The 21041-nt window shown below is 39.8% G+C and overlaps 1 protein-coding gene across 4 annotated transcripts; it reads left to right on the plus strand.

Annotated features, from left to right (window-relative positions):
- The first annotated feature begins 367 nt into the window (after positions 1 to 367).
- trip10a (thyroid hormone receptor interactor 10a) lies at positions 368 to 20451 on the plus strand. 4 transcript variants are annotated; one of them, XM_085157109.1, is made up of 16 exons: positions 368 to 891; positions 6842 to 6957; positions 7573 to 7629; positions 8056 to 8203; positions 8900 to 8962; positions 10964 to 11068; positions 11170 to 11298; positions 11638 to 11784; positions 11938 to 12123; positions 14417 to 14578; positions 14876 to 14899; positions 15613 to 15722; positions 15968 to 16100; positions 16293 to 16381; positions 16470 to 16603; positions 18983 to 20451. In XM_085157109.1, the coding sequence occupies exons 1-16, from the start codon at positions 868 to 870 to the stop codon at positions 19132 to 19134; spliced, it is 1779 nt and encodes a 592-aa protein (XP_085013235.1). In that variant the 5' UTR covers positions 368 to 867; the 3' UTR covers positions 19135 to 20451. The 4 variants fall into 4 exon arrangements, with proteins under 4 accessions (XP_085013235.1, XP_085013236.1, XP_085013237.1 ...); XM_085157110.1 differs by lacking the exon at positions 14876 to 14899 and having other exon boundaries at positions 370 to 891; XM_085157111.1 differs by lacking the exon at positions 14417 to 14578 and having other exon boundaries at positions 372 to 891.
- Positions 20452 to 21041: the final 590 nt, after the last annotated feature.

Consider the following 21041-nt stretch of genomic DNA (forward strand, 5'->3'; position numbering starts at 1 on the left):
AAAACTTAACTGCAGAGTAACCTAATTATTTGTTCTTTCCTATAAAAAAAAACATTTTCAATTTCCCTTTGTATGAAGTATTCGTAGCTTCATATCTCTCAAAAGATTGAATTTAAATCTTCTTACATTTATAGTTTCCGTCTTTCGTTCCCCCATTACAGTCTGGCTGTTTTTCAGTCTGGAAGTAGTGGATGTGTTCATTGTAGACCTTATTAAGCGTCACTGCACATAAGCAAATTAAACAGAGTAGCCTATTTTCTTGCATGAGAACTTAATTTTGAGTCATTAATGATTTGAATCAGACGGTGAGGCACTGCCAGAACGAGTCAGCCTGTTGCTTGTTGATCGATGATGAACATAATGCTATGATTCACGTGGGAAAGTCCGGGGGACGCTCTCTATCATGGAAGCACAGAATTCCCGGAGCTTATAGCCTACAGAGGACTTTTTTTTTTAAAATAACCATCTTAGATAAGAACACGTCTTGAACAGAAGTAATTTTAACCAGTGCGGGCTGTCAGGATGCAGCACAGTCTCCTGGCTGGTAGCGTGTGTGCTTCAGGCTACTGCCCCTTTAAGGCTTAGGATTTGGGAGTGACGCGGATACGAAAGCTAGTTTGTCCCTGTTTCCCTCGCTATGTAAAATATTTAGAAGAATCAGACTAACGACTGGCACATCTAATTAATTGCAGGATCATAATGTTGATGTATTGTGTGTGCTGAAGAGAGAATAAACCGGAGAAGGTTTACGACCGATCTATCACGTTGGGATTATACTTGCCAGGGCCGTCCTCCGAGCTGTTGGGATAACTTTGGAGAAGTTCTTTGTATTCGGGGTAGTCAGACAGCTTGGCCAACAAGCTGAACATGGATTGGGGCACAGAGCTTTGGGTGAGTCTATCATCTGTCTCGCTTCTGTCTCCTTTGATATTTTAATAGGTTGTCTGGGTGTCAGGTTTGCAGTGCAGTTTTTTTTTAGCATTGCGGGATGAGAAAGTGAAAAACGCTACATGACCTCCGGCGAGGAAGCATACATGTATCCAGAAGCGGCGTAACTCGCCTGTGTGCACAGCTGTGCATTCAGGATTATACTGACATGTTTCCAGCCATGTCTTCAATTTTTAGTACGTAAAAAAGAATTAAGTTTACATACAAAACCATACAAGCACTTTTGGAAAATGAAGGATCCACGTTTTGCATATTATATATATATATATTTACACCTTTTGTTTTATCATTTCGTCCCTCTCTTTCCTCCAAATCTAAGTATTAATTAATTAATTGGATCAAGTGACTATTTATGACCCAGATGACTCTCAACAGTTGTCTGATATCAGCCTAAAAACACTATTTCACATCTAGAAAGGCCTTTAAACAGTGCAGAGGTGGGTTGTGCCCCGTGGGATGGTTCATTGTGTACAGTCTGGCACACCTTGCTTCCATAGAGATGAAATCACATGCTGTGATTTGCCTTGCGAACAAGTTTCATGAGTAAATCCCTTAATGTGTCCATCTCAGTGCCATGATTCTTTTTTACTCAACAAAGAGTGCATATTGAGAGAGAGTTTTATTCCCATGTGCTGCGATGATTTGGTAAAATACTGGATTTGAATGAATTGTGTTTTACAGACTGCTAGGTAGCCAGCTGTAAGCCACTTCCTGGATGCAGCTGTAAAGGCAATGACATTCTCCAGAATCCAGACAAAGCCTGTTGTTGCTCATGCACATTTTCAACAAACCTGAATATGTAAAATGGAGCACTGCAAAGACGAGCATAGTGAGGTTGTGACCTCATTACAATCTCCCCCTAGGCCTCTTCCCCTGTCCCTTTTCCATCCTATGTGCTGGTGCAACACAGCCTAATTAGTTTTGCCCTACTTTGATTGACTCAGAGAAATGTGGTACCCCAGGATTAATCAGAGGCTTTGTCTCTTTGTAAGGCTTTCCTGTTTTACAGCATGTAGTTGTTTCACTAGTTTTAGAGGAAATCCCTCACAGGAAAGCGAACTGTTCTGCTTTCAGTCAATATAGATTTCATTAAAAAATCTCATTGTAGGCTATGTCTTCACCTGCCTGCTTGGACAAAGCCCTTCAGGCATAATTGGCTTTTTTAATGTTTGGCTAGAGGGCCCTTCCTCGGTCCAAATCAGCTCTATGACATCTGTCCCCTGATTGTCGTTAATCCAATGGCTATTTTAAGGCACTAGTTTACAGAGTACAAGATCATTGTCTGGGCATTAACTGTGATAGTGAGTGTTACCAGGGCACTCCTCAGAACTGCAGTAAGGCCTGTTCTGGCCAGGCCTGGCCCCTCATTTTGAAGATGACAGGGTGACTCAAGGCTGAAATATCCATCCAAGCATTGTAGGTTGGTGACTTTCAGGGTGCCTCCTTTAGAAATTGTGTGGCTTTTACTTGAAGCCAGTTCTCTTTTGGCATTATTTTGAGGACAGAGGTTTAGATGAGACCTGGGAGTTGAAGAACAAAGTAAACTGTCATACTTTTAATGCACCCCACATACATAAATCTGTGCAGTACAAAATAGGTTATGGCTCTCTATATTTGGAAGTTGTATAATTACCAGGGCAGAACTAGAATATTTAGACTATCCTTCAAAACGATGAAATAAGAGGAGGATAAAGATGCTAGTCATGGCTCAAAGTATTCCTGAGGAAAGGAGCGATTACTCCATAAAAAAAATAAAAAAAATAACTATAGGTAAAGGCAAGTTAAAAGAACAAATAAAAAGCAGTCGTGCAAGCCACCAACATAACATTTGCTTTTAAAACATGACATGCTCATTTTAAAGTTGTTTTAGTCTTATGAAAATCAGTTCAGTACAAACTCTGTGGGGACTTGTATACATAACTTTGACTGTGGCTTTGAATGGTGTTTGAAAAGACACTGATTATATCTTTTCAAGTTGTTTTGATTTATTTTAAGATAGTTTTAATGGTTTTGCTTTTTAAGTGGGGCGTTCTTGTTCAGATTTAAGTTGTTATCTTGAGGTTTATAGATAACCAAATGCGACTTTTTCAGTATTTTACGAAACTGCTTACAAGAAATTTGACATACTCTCTGTCCATCCATCTTCTTAGCCACATGCTGGTTCAAGGTTGCAGGGGGTGCTGGAGCCCAAGGCAGTAGATGGGGTATACACTGGATAGGTTACCAGTCCATCACAGGGGAGATGGGTTGTTGTGTAGAATGTTGACTAAAAGGAGGTCACAATTTAAATATGGGTATTTTTTTGTTAATAGTCCAAAGACCACAAAGGAAAGGTTGAAGCATTTGGGGTTTTTCAACAATGAACTTTTGAATTTTATGTTACCAACACCCATTAAAAAGTTAAAAAATGTTTTCTAATTCACTTTCCTCAGGTGAAAAGTTTGAAGAACTCTTTAGATGAGCTCTATGAGCTCTGTTATCCAACCTCATTCCCAGAAAAAGTGGTTTAAATTTTAAAGAAAAAACAGAATGTACTTTTTGGAACTTATAGAAACTGAATATTTACCCAGAAATGGTTTTAATCATTTATTTGAAATTATTCCCAACGTGTGTCTGATGGAGTTTTTTTTTAGCGTGGAAACCCCTCCCACTCTTCTTTGATCATGTCATTTATTCATAATTGCTTAAACTGATGTAGATGCTTTTTAGGGGTGATATTGCAGGACAGATGTGGTAGTGTGTATGTGAAGACTTTCTTGTAATACCGGTATACTCCTACTGATAACAAATAAGCCAAACATCCTTTTTTTTTTTTTTTTTTAAATTGAAACAAATTTCTGATATAAAAATGGTATTTGTATTTGTATAGCGCTTTTCTAGTCCCTAAGGACCCCAAAGCGCTTTACACAACCAGTCATCCACCCATTCACACACTGGTGATGGCAAGCTACATTGTAGCCACAGCCACCCTGGGGCACACTGACAGAAGCGAGGCTGCCGGACACTGGCGCCACCGGGCCCTCTGACCACCACCAGTAGGCAACAGGTGAAGTGTCTTGCCCAAGGACACAACGACCAAGACTGTCCAAGCCGGGGCTCGAACCGGCAACCTTCCGATTACAAGGCGAACTCCCAACTCTTGAGCCATGATTGCCCCGTTCAATTGATATAAGTTCAATTTTCCTGTTGGATCTATAAAACAGGCAGTTCACTAAAGGGTTTTCTTCATCAGTGTGAAAAATGTTCACCAAAAAAAGGGCTTAATCACAATTATTTTTAGCATCACACTTGAACATCCAACATCCAGACGATATAACTGAGATCATACAGCTTTACCAGATAAATATCCATTGACCTTATTAAAATATACCTGGTATACCTCAACTATTAAATAACCATTAAAGGATTGTCAGACCTTTTAACCATTTTGCTCTGCATTGCTTTATCTTGATATAGAAATGGTGACATTTCCTGGATCGATAATATTTTCCAACATTAATAAGTATCTGCAGTTGTATTTTCAATGGAAGTGTCTGGATGTTGGAATGGTACTCAGTATTGGCAGGAATACTTCAAGTATAGTTTTTTGAAATTGGACCCTAAATACTGGATTAAGGTCAAGCCCACACAAAGAGGTTACACATAGCAGAGCTTGTAGTTTCCAACCTCCCCTTAAATCTCCACAGTAAGCAGTAAGCTTTTTGCACACTGTGCCACAGGCTGGTCGGCAGTCCACAAACTGAATATGCAAATAAAGGGCTTATCTATTCAAATGACCTGTTCCAGACTACAGAGGCAGACCACAACTTTCCAAGTCTTCATAATATGATGAGTAGATCTGTCTTAGTGGTGCAACTAACAATCTAAAAAATAAACCAATCAGAGTGATTAATTTATAATTGTAATATGTCGGAAGTAATCTGCCTGCAAGTCGAAGGCACTGCATTAATGCATTTTGACTAACCAGCTGTTGTCCAGTCTTGGACATTATTTTAAAGCCTCTGATAACCTGTCTTGGGGGCTACCAATGCCTGATTTATGCTTCGGTGGGAAGTCTACATCGTAACTGGAAACCCCTTTTAACCCTATGCCGTAACCTGATTTGCACCTCTTGAGAAATGTAATTACACGTCGGGTTGACACAGCCTGTGGTGACCTGAGTGGCGTGGAATGTTGTGGTTAAGAGGGGTTTCCAGTTACATCGTAAGTTAGGATGCTTCCTGCAGAAGACTAAATCAAGCTTATGAGTTTGAAAACAGCATTAGGTCAGGCCTCAGGACTAAGTTGAATGGGTGCTAACAGGTATTGTAAGCTCATAACTTACTGTGCTTTTTAGTTCGTACACATGTAGTTATTCCTACAAGTTCCTGACTGAATAATATGGCTTTCAGTTGTGTTATTATTCCTGTTGCCTCTAGCTTCTTGGTTACTTCATGTGTAAACAGATTTTGATAGATGTGCGCTAATATATTATTTCCCAAATAAGGGTCTTGGGTGTGACATTTCTAAGTGGCAGTGGCTGACTTTTATCTCTTGTGTCATAAAAACTTGGTGCTTGGTAAATGTTCAGAGATGGTGTAATGAGGTCTATTTTACTTTAGTTCCCAAAATGGAGAGGAAATGTCAGTAAAAACTAAAAAGAAAAATGCAATTTTAAACATGAGTTGAATTTTGTAATTGGTGTATTCCTGGTTTTTGGTTTGCACTTTGACACATCTCCAGTTATGAATCTAACTGGGGCCTGATGGAGGAATCACTCATTTAGGGGGATTAGGTTTTAAGTGGCTGATACGAGTAATTTAGGAGAAATTGTCACATGCACTAACTTTGTGATCCAGGAATCATGTGAGGCTAGTTTACTGTTATCCAAAAACTGTGTGGTAAATCATAATATGCTGCAAATCCAAATGTATTCATATATTAAAAGAATTATTATTAGTATTATTACTACACTCTAATCCACATCAATAATCTTTCATTTTAAATCATGCAGAAATTGTCATCGCTTACCTTTAAGTAGGAAACATTTTCAGCAATACACTAATCCTGCTTACTTCACTCCTTTTCTCCACTACAGTTACACAATTATTGACCCTTAATTAAAACCCCCCAAAGTGCCTACTGGCTACTGGCTAGGCATTATTGTAGCGCTGGATTGCAGGCCTTACTCTTAACTTTGAACTGTGTACTGTAGTTAGGTTAAATGCCATCTCATTTATGTGGACTTTAACTCTTTTGTTTCACCTGAAGAGCGGGAAGGGTGTAGAATAACGTGGCTCAACACGTCAGGAATCCCCTTTCAACATGCCTCCGCTTCAAGTCTTTAGCATTGTTTCTCACTCTTAGTAGGCTTGTCAGAGCTTGAAGGTGTTATAAAGAGAGCAGTGAAAGAGGAACAGAAACCATATATGCCTCAGTCATACTGCATAATGATGAGGAGAAGTCAGCAAATTCGGCTGTAAATGGAACTGGCATGAAAAATTTTTTTCTAGGGAATCGGACGTCACGTTGCTATTCACTCCACACAGTCTGACCACATAAGGAAGAGAAAAGCACCTCCTTCTTTAATGCCTGAGAAGCATGACCTCTGTGTCCTTCTGACAGTTCTCTCCCCCTCGTAAGAAAAACGCAGGTCCCCCATGATTTAAAGCCTAGCGGAAGTTAAGAAACGGTTGCCAATATCTTGTGCACATGTGGCGAGCATTCTTGGGACCTAGCATGCGAGAACAAACCTTGATGTGTTTTTGTTTTATTCCCCCCCTGCTTAAGATGTAATTTGGTGACCTCAAAGTCCACCAGTGCAACATCCCGGTCGTTACCTAGAATTCAACACATGTTTGGCATCTCACTGTGTTTTGTTTTTTCCTTATTTGTGTTGTGCTCCTTCCACCAGGACCAATATGACATCATTGAAAAGCACACACAGTCTGGCCTGGAGCTGGTAGAGAAGTATGTGAAATTTGCGAAGGAGAGGACAGAGATTGAGCAAAACTATGCCAAACAACTGAGGTAGGCCTGTTTTTGTTTTGTTTTTTTCTCTCCTCCTCTGTTTTTCATGTTGTTGTTGCCCAACTGCCACAAAGAATTGTGTACAAGTGTGTTGCTCAAAGCAGCTTGCAGCGTATGTGTCCTTTTGTGTTTGCATGGGTGCCTGTTAAAAGGCTGTTTATGAAATGCTTGTTGGTCTTATGACCACTGTGGGACTGAATCTAACTTGTGTGTGAAACACTAGCTCGATTCTCCAGCTGTAGCTTGGTGTCCCTGTATCTTTCTCCTCTCCCTCTCTCTCTCCTGTGGCCTTTCTTACATAGTCCTTCCTCTCCCGGTTGTTTCCCAGTTTGTAGGCCCCCATCTGTTGTAGTGCTGAGCTTTGCTGGAAAGGAGAGGAAGCGGGAGCAGACTGGCGCATGATAGACAGGAAGTGGTCAGAAGGAGAGTGAAAGGAGGAAGAACAGCTATTTAAATATGTTCATAGTGGACTGCTGTTGTTGATCCTATGGTGTGGAAACAAATCAAATTGTTACATAAGAACATTTTAAGTCAGCGAGTTGTCTTCTATTGCCATCTGCCGTTTCAGCCCTTTCCCCATTTCAGATTGTGTTAATGATCTGTCACTGTTCACAGGAACCTTTCAAAGAAGTATAACCAAAAACGAAGCAGCAAAGATGAGCCTGAATGCAGGTGAGTGTTTGTTGGTTATGTTGCAGGATTGTTCTTATAGAAGAGCTCCCTTATTTATATTTATATATTTTTATTTGTGGAATCTACTAGGATACCTTTGCATTATCTATAGTTAAAAATAATCCTGGACTTTGGTGCAGCCCTTAAGTTTATTTGCTATCTGAAACTAAAGGTTTTCCCTTCATTTCCCCCTGTTATCCAAGCAGTTAGTTGGTGTTGTTATCCACGCAGTAGTGCATTGCTGTTTTCGTTGCCATTTAAATGCCTTTAGAAGGAAGCAGGAATAAGGAAGCTATAAATGTCTTATCGTGCCGTGGTCCACTGCAAACTTCTCTTTTAACCTGTCTGTTTGTCATCTTATCAGCTGCCTCATCACAGTGTCCTTCTTTCTCCACCCTTTCCTTTCTCCGCCTCTTTAAATGATAGGATGTCCAGCTACCAGGCGTTTTTGGACATCCTGACAGAGATGAACGATTATGCGGGGCAGAGAGAGCTAATTGCAGAGAACTTGATGATGAACATTTGCATCGATCTTACCAAGTACCTGCAAGATCTTAAGCAGGAACGAAAGACGGTGAGCTCGATATGAAATGGATGAGGGTTAGAGTCTTTAAAGTTCTAATCTGTGGCAACAAAGATAATCTGGGATGTTTTCATTTTAGTTGGTCTCGTTTCCCACAGTCCCATTCATACCACTCTTTACCTGCAGATGGTTAACTGTCTTGTACTAGGCCACTTTTGTTTCACGTCCATGCTGTTTTAACAGTTTTGTTGTTTACTTCCTGGTTTGAGTCATACTGTGTGACACTGGAAGCCCCCGTTATGTAAATGACGTAAATGAAAACACCTAGAACTCACTGTGCATGTGCCTGTTACACCATAGTCGTCAACGTTCTGACAACATGCCAAATGGGGTTTTTCTTTAGAATATACAACAAACAGTGATAAGGAGGAGTGGAGATGCAGAGATCTTACTGCTGTGGCAGGAAAGAAGCCTCACTTAGAGTCTCCTGAGGGAGGCATGGTCTGAGTGGTGGTGTGCCATTTCTCCGAGGAATGCTTTGGCTTTTTCCTGTTAGAACAGAGCAGCCATGTACAGGCTTCTACTGAAGACGTGATGTCTCAAACAGACACACTGGTATTTGTTTTCTTGTCTGTTGTGCTGTGTGGCTTTAGGCAGTCATTGTTTATTCTGTCTGCCCCTGCACATGGCTGTCTCTCTTTTTGTCATCTGACCCTCCTCTCACTCTATTTTTATGGATGTCTGCAGTATCTGATGGATGCCAAGAAGGCCCAGCAGAGTTTGGAGAGCACCTACAAGCAGCTTGACAGTGTAAGTTTACTCTTAGAATTTAAAGGTTGATGAACACAGCACACAAGTCATTTCTACAATGCATGTTAACATTTAAAGTACCACCAAAAAAAAAAAAAAAAGATTTCTCTATAACCAAAACTGGAATGTTTGATTTGAGTGCAAAAAATGAAAGATAAAGTGAATGGTTCTAGATTCTGTGTGCTCAGTCAGGTGACTACATTTGTCTATAGTAAAATCAGATGAACAGAGTGGAAAGCAAGCCTCCTTTTGAATTTCCACTGCTGTGCTGCATACTGGACAAACTGGTATGCAGCACTGACATCATAAATTAAAACATATTTTTCCAAGTACTACTATAAAGGTGAAAAGTAAAAATACGCTACTGTGACATTTCAAGAAACTGTGTACTATTATTACATTGGTCACTGGACAAGCTGTGCTGGCATTGAGAGGGAACCCATGCAAACCAACACTGAATGGTCCAAAACTACCAGCAGCGAGGTCCAGTTCAGTGACTTGAATTAATGGATGTGAGGCCTAGCACACACAAAGTGGCTACAACTACCGGTGATGGGACACCATCCAGTTGCTTTTTACTCCAGTATGCAGACAGAGTTTTAAATCCTAATAAACCGTTTGTTGACTTTAAGAAAGAATTAAAAAAAATTTTAAAAAACGGTGGCACATTGCTAAAGGTTACTAAGCAGCCTGTTGAGGACTTCCTGTACCAAACAGATCTTTATTGCAGATGAATTCATTGTTTTGTTTTTTGTTTTTGTGTTTTATTTCTTTTTCGTGATACACTCACTGACCACTTTATTAGTTCCACTTTTCTAGTTCCAGTTTGGATGGATCTTTCCCCTCGGAACGGACTTCCCCTCAGAAGTCTTTTGGGAATAGATTTAACAAGGAGCTGGAAACATTCTTAAGAAATTATGGTCCTTATTGACATGATAGCATCACATAGTTGATTTGTCAGCTGCGCAATCATAATACAAATCTCCCATTTCACCACATCCCAAAATGCTCCATTGGATTGACATCCTGGTGTCTGTGATTGAGATAATTGAGGCTTTGTGAGATAGCGAGTCACCCTACTAGAAGCAGCCATCTCGACATGGGCACACTGTGGTCAGTTACAATACTCAGGTAGGCTGTGGGGTTTGAATGGTACCATAGTGCTAATTGTACTCAGTTGGTACTAAGGGTGCTGAATAGCAGTCTCAGTTTGCTGTTTGTAGCTGACAAGAGTGATAACCGGTGTGGTTTTCTATTTCTGTACCCCGTCAGCTCCAAGGTTTGACATGCTGTGCATTCCAGGAAGCTTTTCTCTGTGCTTTGGTGATCATTTCAGTTACTTGCCTGCTTATCAACCCGAAGCAGTCTGGCCATTCTACTCTGACCTCTGGCATCAACAAGGCATTTTGGCCCAGGAAACTGCTGCTCACTGGCTATTTTTCTCTTTTTTTTTTTTGGATCTTTCTTTGTAAACACCAGAGATGCTTGTGTGAGGGGAAAACCCCAGTAGATCAGCATTTTCTGAAATACTCAAACCAGTCTATTTGGCACCAACAACCACGCCACGTTCAAAGTCACTTAAATCACCTCTCTTCCCCATTGTGCTTTGACCTTCACCAGGCCATCACGATCATGCCTACATGCCTGAATGCACTCAATTGCTGCCATGTGACCAACTGATAATTGTGTTAAAGAGCAGTTAAATGTGTGTACCTTATTTACATTTTACTCGTAGCTGTAAACCAATATAAAGGCGCACTTATGTAATACAAAATAAAATTGAAGTAATGTGTTAAAGTAGGTCAGAGGGCCAGAATCTAGTATTACAGAGATACAATTTTTTGGTAATACCGCCTCGCACTACAAGACCTGTTTTCCGTCAAACCTGCCATGACCTTTGCTTAAAGTTGTGTAACCTCTTAAGAGTTAATTCTTTGCTAAATGAACCAAATGTAATGTTTTTCCTTTTCTTTCTCTGTTTCTTTCCTCCATCCACACCAGAGTAAGAAGCGCTTTGAGAGAGAGTGGAGAGAAGCAGAGCGTGCAGCACAGTATGCAGAAAAGACAGATCAAGACATCAATGCCACAAAAGCTGATGTTGAAAAAGTAAACAGGAAACATATTGAATATCCATATCCTATTTGACATCGTCCAAAGTAATGCTAGATGCGCTTTGTTAACCTGTTTTTATTTGTGCATGATTTTAGGCCAAACAGCAAGCTCACATGAGAGCACACGTAGCAGACGAGTGTAAGAACGACTATGCTGCTCAGCTCCAGAAATACAACAAAGAACAGAACCAATTCTATTTTAGTGACATGCCTCTCATTTTCAATGTAAGTCAATTATCTGTTGCAAAATGACAACCTACCACCATCATTATTTTAGGTTTTAGCAGAAATTCTACTGGTAACACATGTATTAGTTATTATGAATCAATGAGAAATTAAAAAAAATGATGTATGTCAAAGTTATGCTTTAAAGCTATTTGAAAATCATAAACAGCTACAACTTGTTTATTTTGTTTCAGATAAATATGTATATGATTTCAATATTTTAGTAAAAACCTGATCTTTCTTTTTTAAAATACACATTTTTAGCTGCTATCTATTGTGCTTTGTTTTATCTCTAATAATGGCATTGTTTGTAAATAACTGTTAATTTGTATTCACTAGAAATTGCAGGATTTGGATGAGAGGCGAATACAGAAGTTGGCACAAGGCTACGTCTTGTTCTCAGACACAGAGAAGCATGTGATGCCCATCATTGGCAAGTGCCTGGAAGGCATTACTAAAGCCGGAACTAATGTTAATGAGAAGAATGTGAGTGGATCTCGAAAAAAAGAAAAGAAAAAAAAAAGAGAAAAGAACGGATATTAATGTGAAGCATGGCTTTGTACAGCTAATTCGTTTTAGCCTTAAATCTGCTTGACGATAGCTCTTAATTGCTCTTATCCATAATTGCATTTAATGCAGGACTCCATGATTGTAATAGAGCAGAATAAGTCGGGCTTTGAGCGTCCGGGAGATTTGGAGTTTGAGGACTACAGTCAGGGGATCAATCGAGCCTCTTCGGACAGTAGCCTCGGTACACCTAAAGTCTCCCTTGACCCATGGAAGAAGAAGACCAATAACTTTTGGCTTTTCAGCAAGCGAAGTAAGGTAGGAGATTTTACTATAGAGTGCAACATTAGGCTAATTTAGCCTAATGACATGGACTCACACTCACACAGATGTCCTTTATTGTATTTTTTTGAAGTTTTTCAATGAATCAGTGAGTCTTCAGGTTGGCAATCAGGCAGATTAGTGTGTGACTCCTTGCATGGCAGAGCCAGGAAATCCCCTACAGAGAGCACCCCTGGTGGACCTGTGGTTGCAGCTGCACACACTTGCAACACACACATACACACCCTTCTTACCTTTAATGCTCAGAATAATAATGCATGACCCTCTGCCACTGAGTTATACGGGAACTCTCACACACCCCAACACTTCTGGAAAAGGTCTCTTGCATGACTCTATGACTGGCTGTCAGTGTATAAACCTTGCCCACCCACACCCTCCCTATCCCTGGTTTCCAATAGGTCAACTAGCAGGCAGCATTCTGCTGTGCTTGTGCTTTCATCAGCACAGGACCCAAACAACATTGAATTTTTCTCTATAGGCATCCACAAACACACTGCTTCTATTATACTGTGCAGAACCTGCCATTATGTGTTGCAACACAATAAAATCTTTGTGCCAACTTCAGAATGATACCACATTTTGTAGGTAAAAAAAAAAAAAAAACCCTGACCAGTTACAGTCGCATGTTTATGACCTGAATGTTTTCATTGACATTTACGTTCTTGCGTATGACTTTGTGTTTGGAGCAAGAGAGCTGCGCTACATTGTAAATCTTAACTCAATGGAGCACTTTTGCTGTGGTCCAAAATTAAGCCGGTGATATGAGTGGCTGACCACTAACAAGCTAATGGTCCCCCACCTCCAGTCCTAGCTCTAAATGATCCCTTCTTTCTTCCCTGCAGTGTTTGCTTGTTCAGCACCCCTCTACTCTCTGCATGTCTTACTGGCTGTGCACTTTTCCCGCTCTGTGTATGTGTGTGGCACAGTGCTCTGTATCATCAGTCATGCTTTCCCAATTAGGACGGCCGTGTGAATAGGAGGCTGAATATATCGGCTTGAGTGAGCTCTTGGTTTATGTCTAGCTCCTAAACATTCCCATTCTTAACTCCTCTCCTGTATTTAGGCCCCCGTAACCCTGAAGAAAAGCAGCACCTCCTCAGTAGATGTTCATATAATAACAATGTTGTACTTCTAGCTCACCGTATTTACACAAGAAACTGTGTGTGGTTCTCGTAGACATTCATTATTGGAGACTAGAAGCCATCAGCCTCCTGTGTAATTTAGCTAATAGACCCCCACCCACCTTACTACATTTATGTACACCTCAGCGTCTAGTTCACCCAGACATGTTTGCAGTTTAACCTCTTTCTAATAGGTCACAGAGAGCACTCATTAGACCCCCCCCCCCCAAAAAAAAAAAAAAAAAAATCCATGTGCAGAATCCCACTGTGGTAATTAAGCAGGCTATTTATAGCTACTGTTCTGGTATGTGAGTTGATATTTTCTGTCTATATAGGTCAGACTTCTAATGTGAGTTGATATTTTCTGTCTATATAGGTCAGACTTCTAATAGTACTGGTTGAACTTTAAACATATATATATTTAGTTGTGAATCAAACATTTTTCTTAGAATTTTGTCTCATCACAAAATAACTATTTTCAGTGTAACTGACTTGCAGCCAAATTGGAAACACATTGACCACTGTCTATAGATACTCAGCAAGCCAGTAACTATAGCCTATTGGGTGTATTGAGAGAGATCATATCGAGTCCATAGTTAGAAACCTAGGTCTTGTTATTGTTAGCATTGAAACTGGGTAGTAAATATGTTGTTATTATGAATGATTATATTACTGCTATTACTAATAAACAATTAAAGCTGTAAAAAATGCAAAGTAATTTAACCTCGCAGGCTTTCTTCAGCCAGTTCCTCACTGGAGCTCAGGCTGCCCATCAGCTGGGCTTGAAGTTGGCTGCAGGGTTGCTGTGGCACCAATGTGGGAGCTGTGGTTGGTTGTTTTGCTGTGTAATCTTAGTGTTTTGGGATTTTTTTTTTTGTAATTATTACTTGATGTATGTGTTTATGAGAGTGTTTTTTGCTTTCATGCTTATTGGGCTCATGTGCTGGGTTGGCTTCAGTGTTGTCTTCCTTGCTTTGTGGTGTGCTTTAAGGTGTTGACGGTGTCTTTTTCTTTCCCTTGTCATCTTGTTGTTCTTGTCTTCCCCTTCTTCTTTTCAATTATTCTTCCCTTCTCTTTCCCCAATACACCAATCTGTGTCTGTGTACCTTATCTTTGGGTGCTGGTACTTTGCTCATTTCCCACACCAGCTGTCCTCTCCACTGCTCGCTCCTTTCTCCACTCCCCCTGCCCCTTCACCTAACGGACCCCCTTCCCCCAAGTTTGGCCGGGACCCCCTGTCGTACTGTTTGAAGGAGATCAATAAGACAGTCAAACCCAGAATCTCTTCCTTCCGGACACTCAGGAGATCGGTGAGTCACCACAGAAGACGGTTCGGGTGCCAGGAGACGTTCACTCATAAGGGCTTACACATCATCCTGTGTTCATGCCTCTGCAAGAGTCACTGAATTCCTGTAATGAATAATTTGATTTATATTTTTAGGACATGAACATGCTATATTAAACTTACAGTCTGATTTTTAATGTTTATGTATATAAAAAATGTAATTAAAATTCATTTCAAAGTAAAAAGTGAAAAGCAAGAAAGCCACTTTAAGGTTATTTCACCATTTTTATGTACACATACTCTTTCTTTTTTTCCCCCTCAGAAGTTTACTCCAGAGAGGATAATGGTAATACAGGAAACAAAGCTGGGGTGTGGAGGTGTTTGACTCGTAAAAAGTTGCCACCTTTTCTTTACAATGGCTCATTTCATTGTAATTTCCCTTCACATTCATTGTAAATTCTCTGTAGTTTCCCTTCTCAACCAGCAGAAAGTTATGAAGTTTCCAGCAGAAACCAGCAGGAACTTCATAAGTTTCTGCTGGTTTTTGCCCTAAACGGCCTCAATATGCCGCATCCTGCATAAGGTAATGTGGTCTAGGGCTTGTCCTCTTAAGCCTGTATTGAAGAGGTGGCCACCTGGTGGTGGAGGAAGGGAGGAATGCTTGGTGGCACACAGAAACACTGAGCAATCAGTAACCCGGTTTTCCAAATAGCCCCAATCGTGCACTTTTCCGTGTCACACATGTAAATCAAGACTATTTTTTTTAATGTGAAGATGATAAGAGATGGGACTGTACGAAGTTATTGGAATGTGGTTATTGGTCCATGGGTGATGGTTTTGTGTTCAGCTCACTGATGTTCTGTACTTCATTGGCTTCAAAACCAAACAAACATGAAACTCAAAGAGCTGAAATGGTTTTTAGTTTGACGTCTCCTGAGCTGAACACAAACCACAGGCTTCCTCCGCAGTTTTCCAGTTCTCACACCACGGTAACTGTCATTATGAAAGTGTAAGAAGACATTCAGTGCTAACACCCCCCCTTCCTGTACCCTCTTGCAGCCTACAGTGACAGAGGACTTTGCCCACCTCCCTCCGGAGCAGCGCAGGAAAAGGTTACAACAGAAACTGGATGAAATCTGCAAAGAGTTACAAAAGGAAGTTGATCAGAGGTGTGTGTATATTAGACACACATGTGCGGATCCTTCTGTGTATTAATAACCATCTCTGTTAGAACTTCTCCACTGGGAAAGTGGATATAATATTCATGCAGAGTACACAACTGTGCCATGTCTCTGTGTGTTTATCCACTCCTGAGGTCTGCAGGGAACTGATTTCTACTGAAAGTCACTTTCCCTCTTCTTCCTTTGTACCCCTCTCTCTCTGTCTATCGCTCTCTTTTTTTCTCTCTTTTCAGTGAAGCGCTGGGAAAGATGAAAGATGTTTATGAGAAAAATCCTCAAATGGGAGACCCCGCCAGCCTGGCATCCCAAATCAACCAGACATCCCAGAATATAGAGCGGCTCAGAGGAGAGCAGAGCAAATATGAGGTAATCTAGCTCTCTGCTGCTGTCAAATGATGTGGCCCATATATGTTATTTCTAATAAACTATTAGGTCAATAGGTTTCCAGCCTTTTCTTCTAACCAATTAAAAGTTTTTAAAGCATTTAGTCACACAAATGGCAGAATAATGGATTGATGGAAATTTCTGCTTTTTTTGGGGGACCGTTCTCTTGAGTAGACATGGCTCGCTGAAGCTGGAGGTCGAGGAGACACGCTGCGCTATAAGGCCCACTCATTTAACAATAATGGAGCTAATGATGTACACAGGTAGGATTACGTTCTGCTGGTAGACATTACTTTAAAACACAGGTTTGTTGTCTACTCTGTACAGGAAGCCTGTCTATTTTCTTTCCAGCCCTGATGGAGCTTACTCCGATGAAAGCACTCCTGATCCTTCTCAAGCCATTTATGCTGAGTTTGATGATGACTTTGAGGATGAAGACCTAGCTGCTCCTATCGGGAAATGCACAGCCATGTACAACTTCCCTGGTATGTAATACACTTATTATTATTATTATTATTATTATTATTATTATTATTATTATTTATTTTTTTTATTTTTTTATTTTTTTTTAACTAATGGACTCATCGACTTACTGTTGTTGTTCAAAATGAGGCATAGTGAGTTGATGCTGTATGCTAGGATGTGTGATTACAAGAGTTGCATTCCTAAAAAGCTGAGTTATGGAAATATTATTTCTCACTGTTTAGTAAGAACCACTACAGTGTAAGATTTTTAATCTCCTGCGAGGTGTATGGGTGAACCCATTTTCAATAAATGTTGGGATGTTTTGTAAAACGCAAATAAAACAAAATGCAGTGGTTTGCAAATCTCATAAACCCATATTTTATTCACAACAGAATAGAGAAAGCATATAATATGTTTAAACTGAGAAAACTATCATTTTAAAAAGTTTGATGGCACCCATTTGATGGCACCTACACGTTTGAAAAAAGTTGGAGCAGAGCTAAGTTTAGCACTGTGTAGCGTCACATCTTCTTTTAACAACAGTGTCTGTAAGAATCGGGGAACTCGAGAGTGTAGTTGCTGGACTTTTGTCTCCTGTTATTGTCTGCTGTTCAATAATCCCGGGTTGTCTTGGTCATATTTTTCCGACTGCAGGCATCACAGTTGAACATCCAGACTCTTCTACTACAAAGTTACGCCGTTGTAGTAGATTTAAAATTGTCTTGCATCATCTTGCAAGGATGTCTTTTTTTTTTTTTTTTTTTCATCATTTTAGTGACCTTTTGCCAAATAACCTAATCAGTTACCAAATGCTCTTTTTAAACTTTACACCATTTTTTGCTCCCTCTGTCTTATTGTGAATAAAATATGGATCTGTGAGATTTTCAAAACCAAATTCTGTTTGTTTTTACATTTAACACAGCATCCTAAGTTGTTTTTTTTTTTTTTTGTTTTTTTTAAGAATTTGGTTGTAATATTTGTGCTCTGTTCTGAGATGTCTCCAGACTTCCATGTTCATACATGGGAAATTGGAGGCAGCAAGAACAGCAGAAAGGCTCGCTTAGTGAAGAAAGCGAGCCTTAATGACAGCAGACATGACACTGATTAAGTCAGAAACTACATGAAAGAAGAATATGAGGTGGACGTGGTTTGCAAAGTGTTTTTTTTCTTTCTTTTTTTTTTTTTTTTTTGGTAAATCTAACTGCATGTGTGAAGGGTATCAGTTGAGCTGTCAGCTGATCTACCCATACTCAGTCAGCACTGGAAAATAACCTGGAGCTGAACGTCCTCAATACAAAAGAACTCATAATGGACACAGACAGGTCCACTTCCCTCTCTTTATAAATAGAGAACGGGTGGAATTGGACTCCGCTGATTTCACCTGGACCCACAACACCAACGGCCTGGTAAAGAAGGCCCGACAGTAGTTGCACTTCCTCCATGTCCTGAGAAAGAATAACCTGGACCAGAAGCTGGTGCTGGCCTTCTACCGCTCCTCAGTGGAGAGCATGCTCTCCTACTGCGTGGGTGTTTGGTACGCAGAGGCCACCACTGAGAACAGGAAGGCTGCACAGAGGATAATTAACACTGGCCCAAAAAAATAATTGACTGCCCTCTGCCAACACTGGAGGCCATCTCCAGATCCGTCTATCTCAGAAAAACCTTGATCATCACAGGTGACCCTTTGCACCCTACTGCCCTCTGGCCAGCGCCTCAGGTCAATCAGTTCCCACACCTCCAGAGTCACGAACGGCTTCCTCCCCTGGGCCATTCAGACCGTCAATAAACAATATCGCCCCCACCCCTGCCCACCCACCTCACTAATCTCAGCCATGGTCAGAGTAACCCCCATCACTCTGGCCACTCACACACTCTATTCAGACAAAGTCTTTTCTTTGCACTACTTCCAAGCACTTTGCAACTATTTTGTTTTCCAATGTGTGCATTTCTCTTATTTTTTCAAATATATTTCTCCTGTTTGCTATTTATCCCTGCTGTCTACTGTTTATATTTCATTCCAGCACAGTTGCTGTGGCACACCCACAATTTTGTTGTACATGTACAATGACAATTTTATTCTAAGTTTTCATTATGGCTACAGAATGCTATATGACAGTAATAAGTCCAGGGAGTGTGTTTTCCAATTGTCTATGCATCAATATGCATGTCTATGCATATTGAATTTAAAATTATAGTGCTGGCTTGGCTTTTGAAATTCTACCTGTAGGTTGTAGCATAATTATACCGTTATCTAATAAACTTTCAGACACAACAAACACAAAATAAGAAGTCAGTCATAAAATTATGAATCCATTTTTTCCTCTCTAGATTTGACTGAGCAAGGTTTGTGTCAGCACATCCGTATATGAAATTATCTCTAGCCTGTCTTTCTTTTTCAGGTGCCAGTGAAGGGACCATCGCTATGCAGGAAGGGGAGGTGCTGGCTGTGGTAGAGGAGGACAAAGGGGATGGTTGGACCCGTGTCCGTAGGAACAATGGAGATGAAGGCTACATACCTACATCTTATGTTACCATCACTCTAAATAAGTGAAACACTTAACATTTAAAAAAAAAACTGTATGCAATTCTTCCTATTGGACTGATCATAAAGAAGACAGCACTAATGGACAAGACTACCAGAAATATGCAGATGACATGTTTTGACTGAAAGAGGTGCACCATATAAGAAGAAGAAGAAGAATGGTGCTACCAGTGTGCTCATCATGGCTTCAATGACATTTTTCCCCATCCCAGTTACCTAAGCCACCTGAACCACTAAGACATTTTATTTTCTATTTTCTAGTCTTGCATCACAATATACAGTTGTCATTTTTGTTGTTTTTTTAAAAGTCATTTTCAGGCACCATTAATAGTACAAGTGCTTGTCTCATTCCACAGACTAGTGAGGCATTAGTTTCTGAGTGTGAGAGGAAGGAGGAGGAGTGCTGCTGCCATCTTTACACTGGGTGTTAACACCATTAATATTTAGGAGGAAGTTACTTCTCCTGTTTACCTTTTCAGTTAAAAACCTGACCTCCTATGGCTCATTGCAGTCTGCTCCACTGCTAGTTTTTATTTGCTTCAAGCATGCCACTCTCTACCCTCGATAGTGCTTGAGTGTCACCGGGTGGTGAATTTCATTTGTGGGAGAATACTTTACTTTTGGTTTTTAGCAGTGTGTAGCACCAGAAGTTGAGGACGGCTCTCCCATCATAGCAGATTCAAACAACCATACAAACACTTTAATGTTCAGACAATCACAGCCATATCATTCTCACTTAAGTTAATTTCAGACCTTTAGCAGTAATAAGGATATGCAGGACCTATTCTTTTCTCATGGTTACATCCTGAAATTATAGAGAAAAATAATTTATTGCAGATGCGCAAATGTTCACGTTTGAAAGAAATTGTACTTTGTATTAAGGATGTTTTCATGTTCTTCTTTTTTGCTTGCACACATAGTGGACAGTTTGTAGCCACAAAAGGGAGTAAATAAAATGTATTTCATTAAGACTATTGTATTTATGTAATAAGTAATATATATTTTAGCTATTGCAACACCACTATTGTCTTATTAGCGATTTAACCATTCAAATAAAAAAAAAAAAAAATCTTACTTTTTAGAGAGAAAAGTGAAAGCTAATTGTATGGCTGATAATGTTGCTTTTTCACACTTTAATTTGTCATACAATGTCTTTTTTATGTTGTCATGAAGCCAGCTAGCAGCATTACTTATCCAAGTAACTGCTTATGTGTCTTTGGTGCCTTTCCGGTTAAAAGCAATGTGTATATACCATTTTTGCATATAAAGTATTTTCTCTCTCTCTTTTTTTCAAGATTTAATAAATGTTAAGCACATTTCAGAGTTTGAAGTGGTTATGTCATTTCTGAAGTTGGAGAAAAAAACAAATAAAACATGATATCTGGTCATATAAGATAATATTTGTGCCATTGTGTCACTGATTTAAGTTTACAACAGCTCAGTCTATGCATTCAATATGCTGACTGAGCTGTTGTGTGCACAGAAGTAGAATCTGAAAGACTTATTCTTTTATTTTGTTACATTTTAAATGTAAACACCCCAAACCCAGATGAGTTTTTCTTTTTTATCTAATCAAAAGGATTATGGATGACCTAGAAAAATCTGAATTATATATAATGGAACAATTATAGGAACTTAGCTGCATTTTATTAGGAATACAAATTGAGATGGTGTTGCAACAAACTACAAAAGACAAAATCCCAGTACCTGCTTTAAGAAATAAGGCCCAGAATGCATTGGTATGTCTCACACTCTTAACTGATTACATGCAGCTCATTCTCAGTAGGTGGCATTGTTGCATCATTTCTTAAGTGATGCAACTTGTGTCATAGACCTGCCATCTACTCTCTTCTGCATAATTATGTTTTCAATATAGGCCATGCATTTGCATACCTGATTAAATTGCACTGGCTTCA

Source organism: Neolamprologus multifasciatus, chromosome 4 (assembly GCF_963576455.1).
Source record: "Neolamprologus multifasciatus chromosome 4, fNeoMul1.2, whole genome shotgun sequence".
NCBI classification, from domain to species: Eukaryota; Metazoa; Chordata; class Actinopteri; order Cichliformes; family Cichlidae; genus Neolamprologus; species Neolamprologus multifasciatus.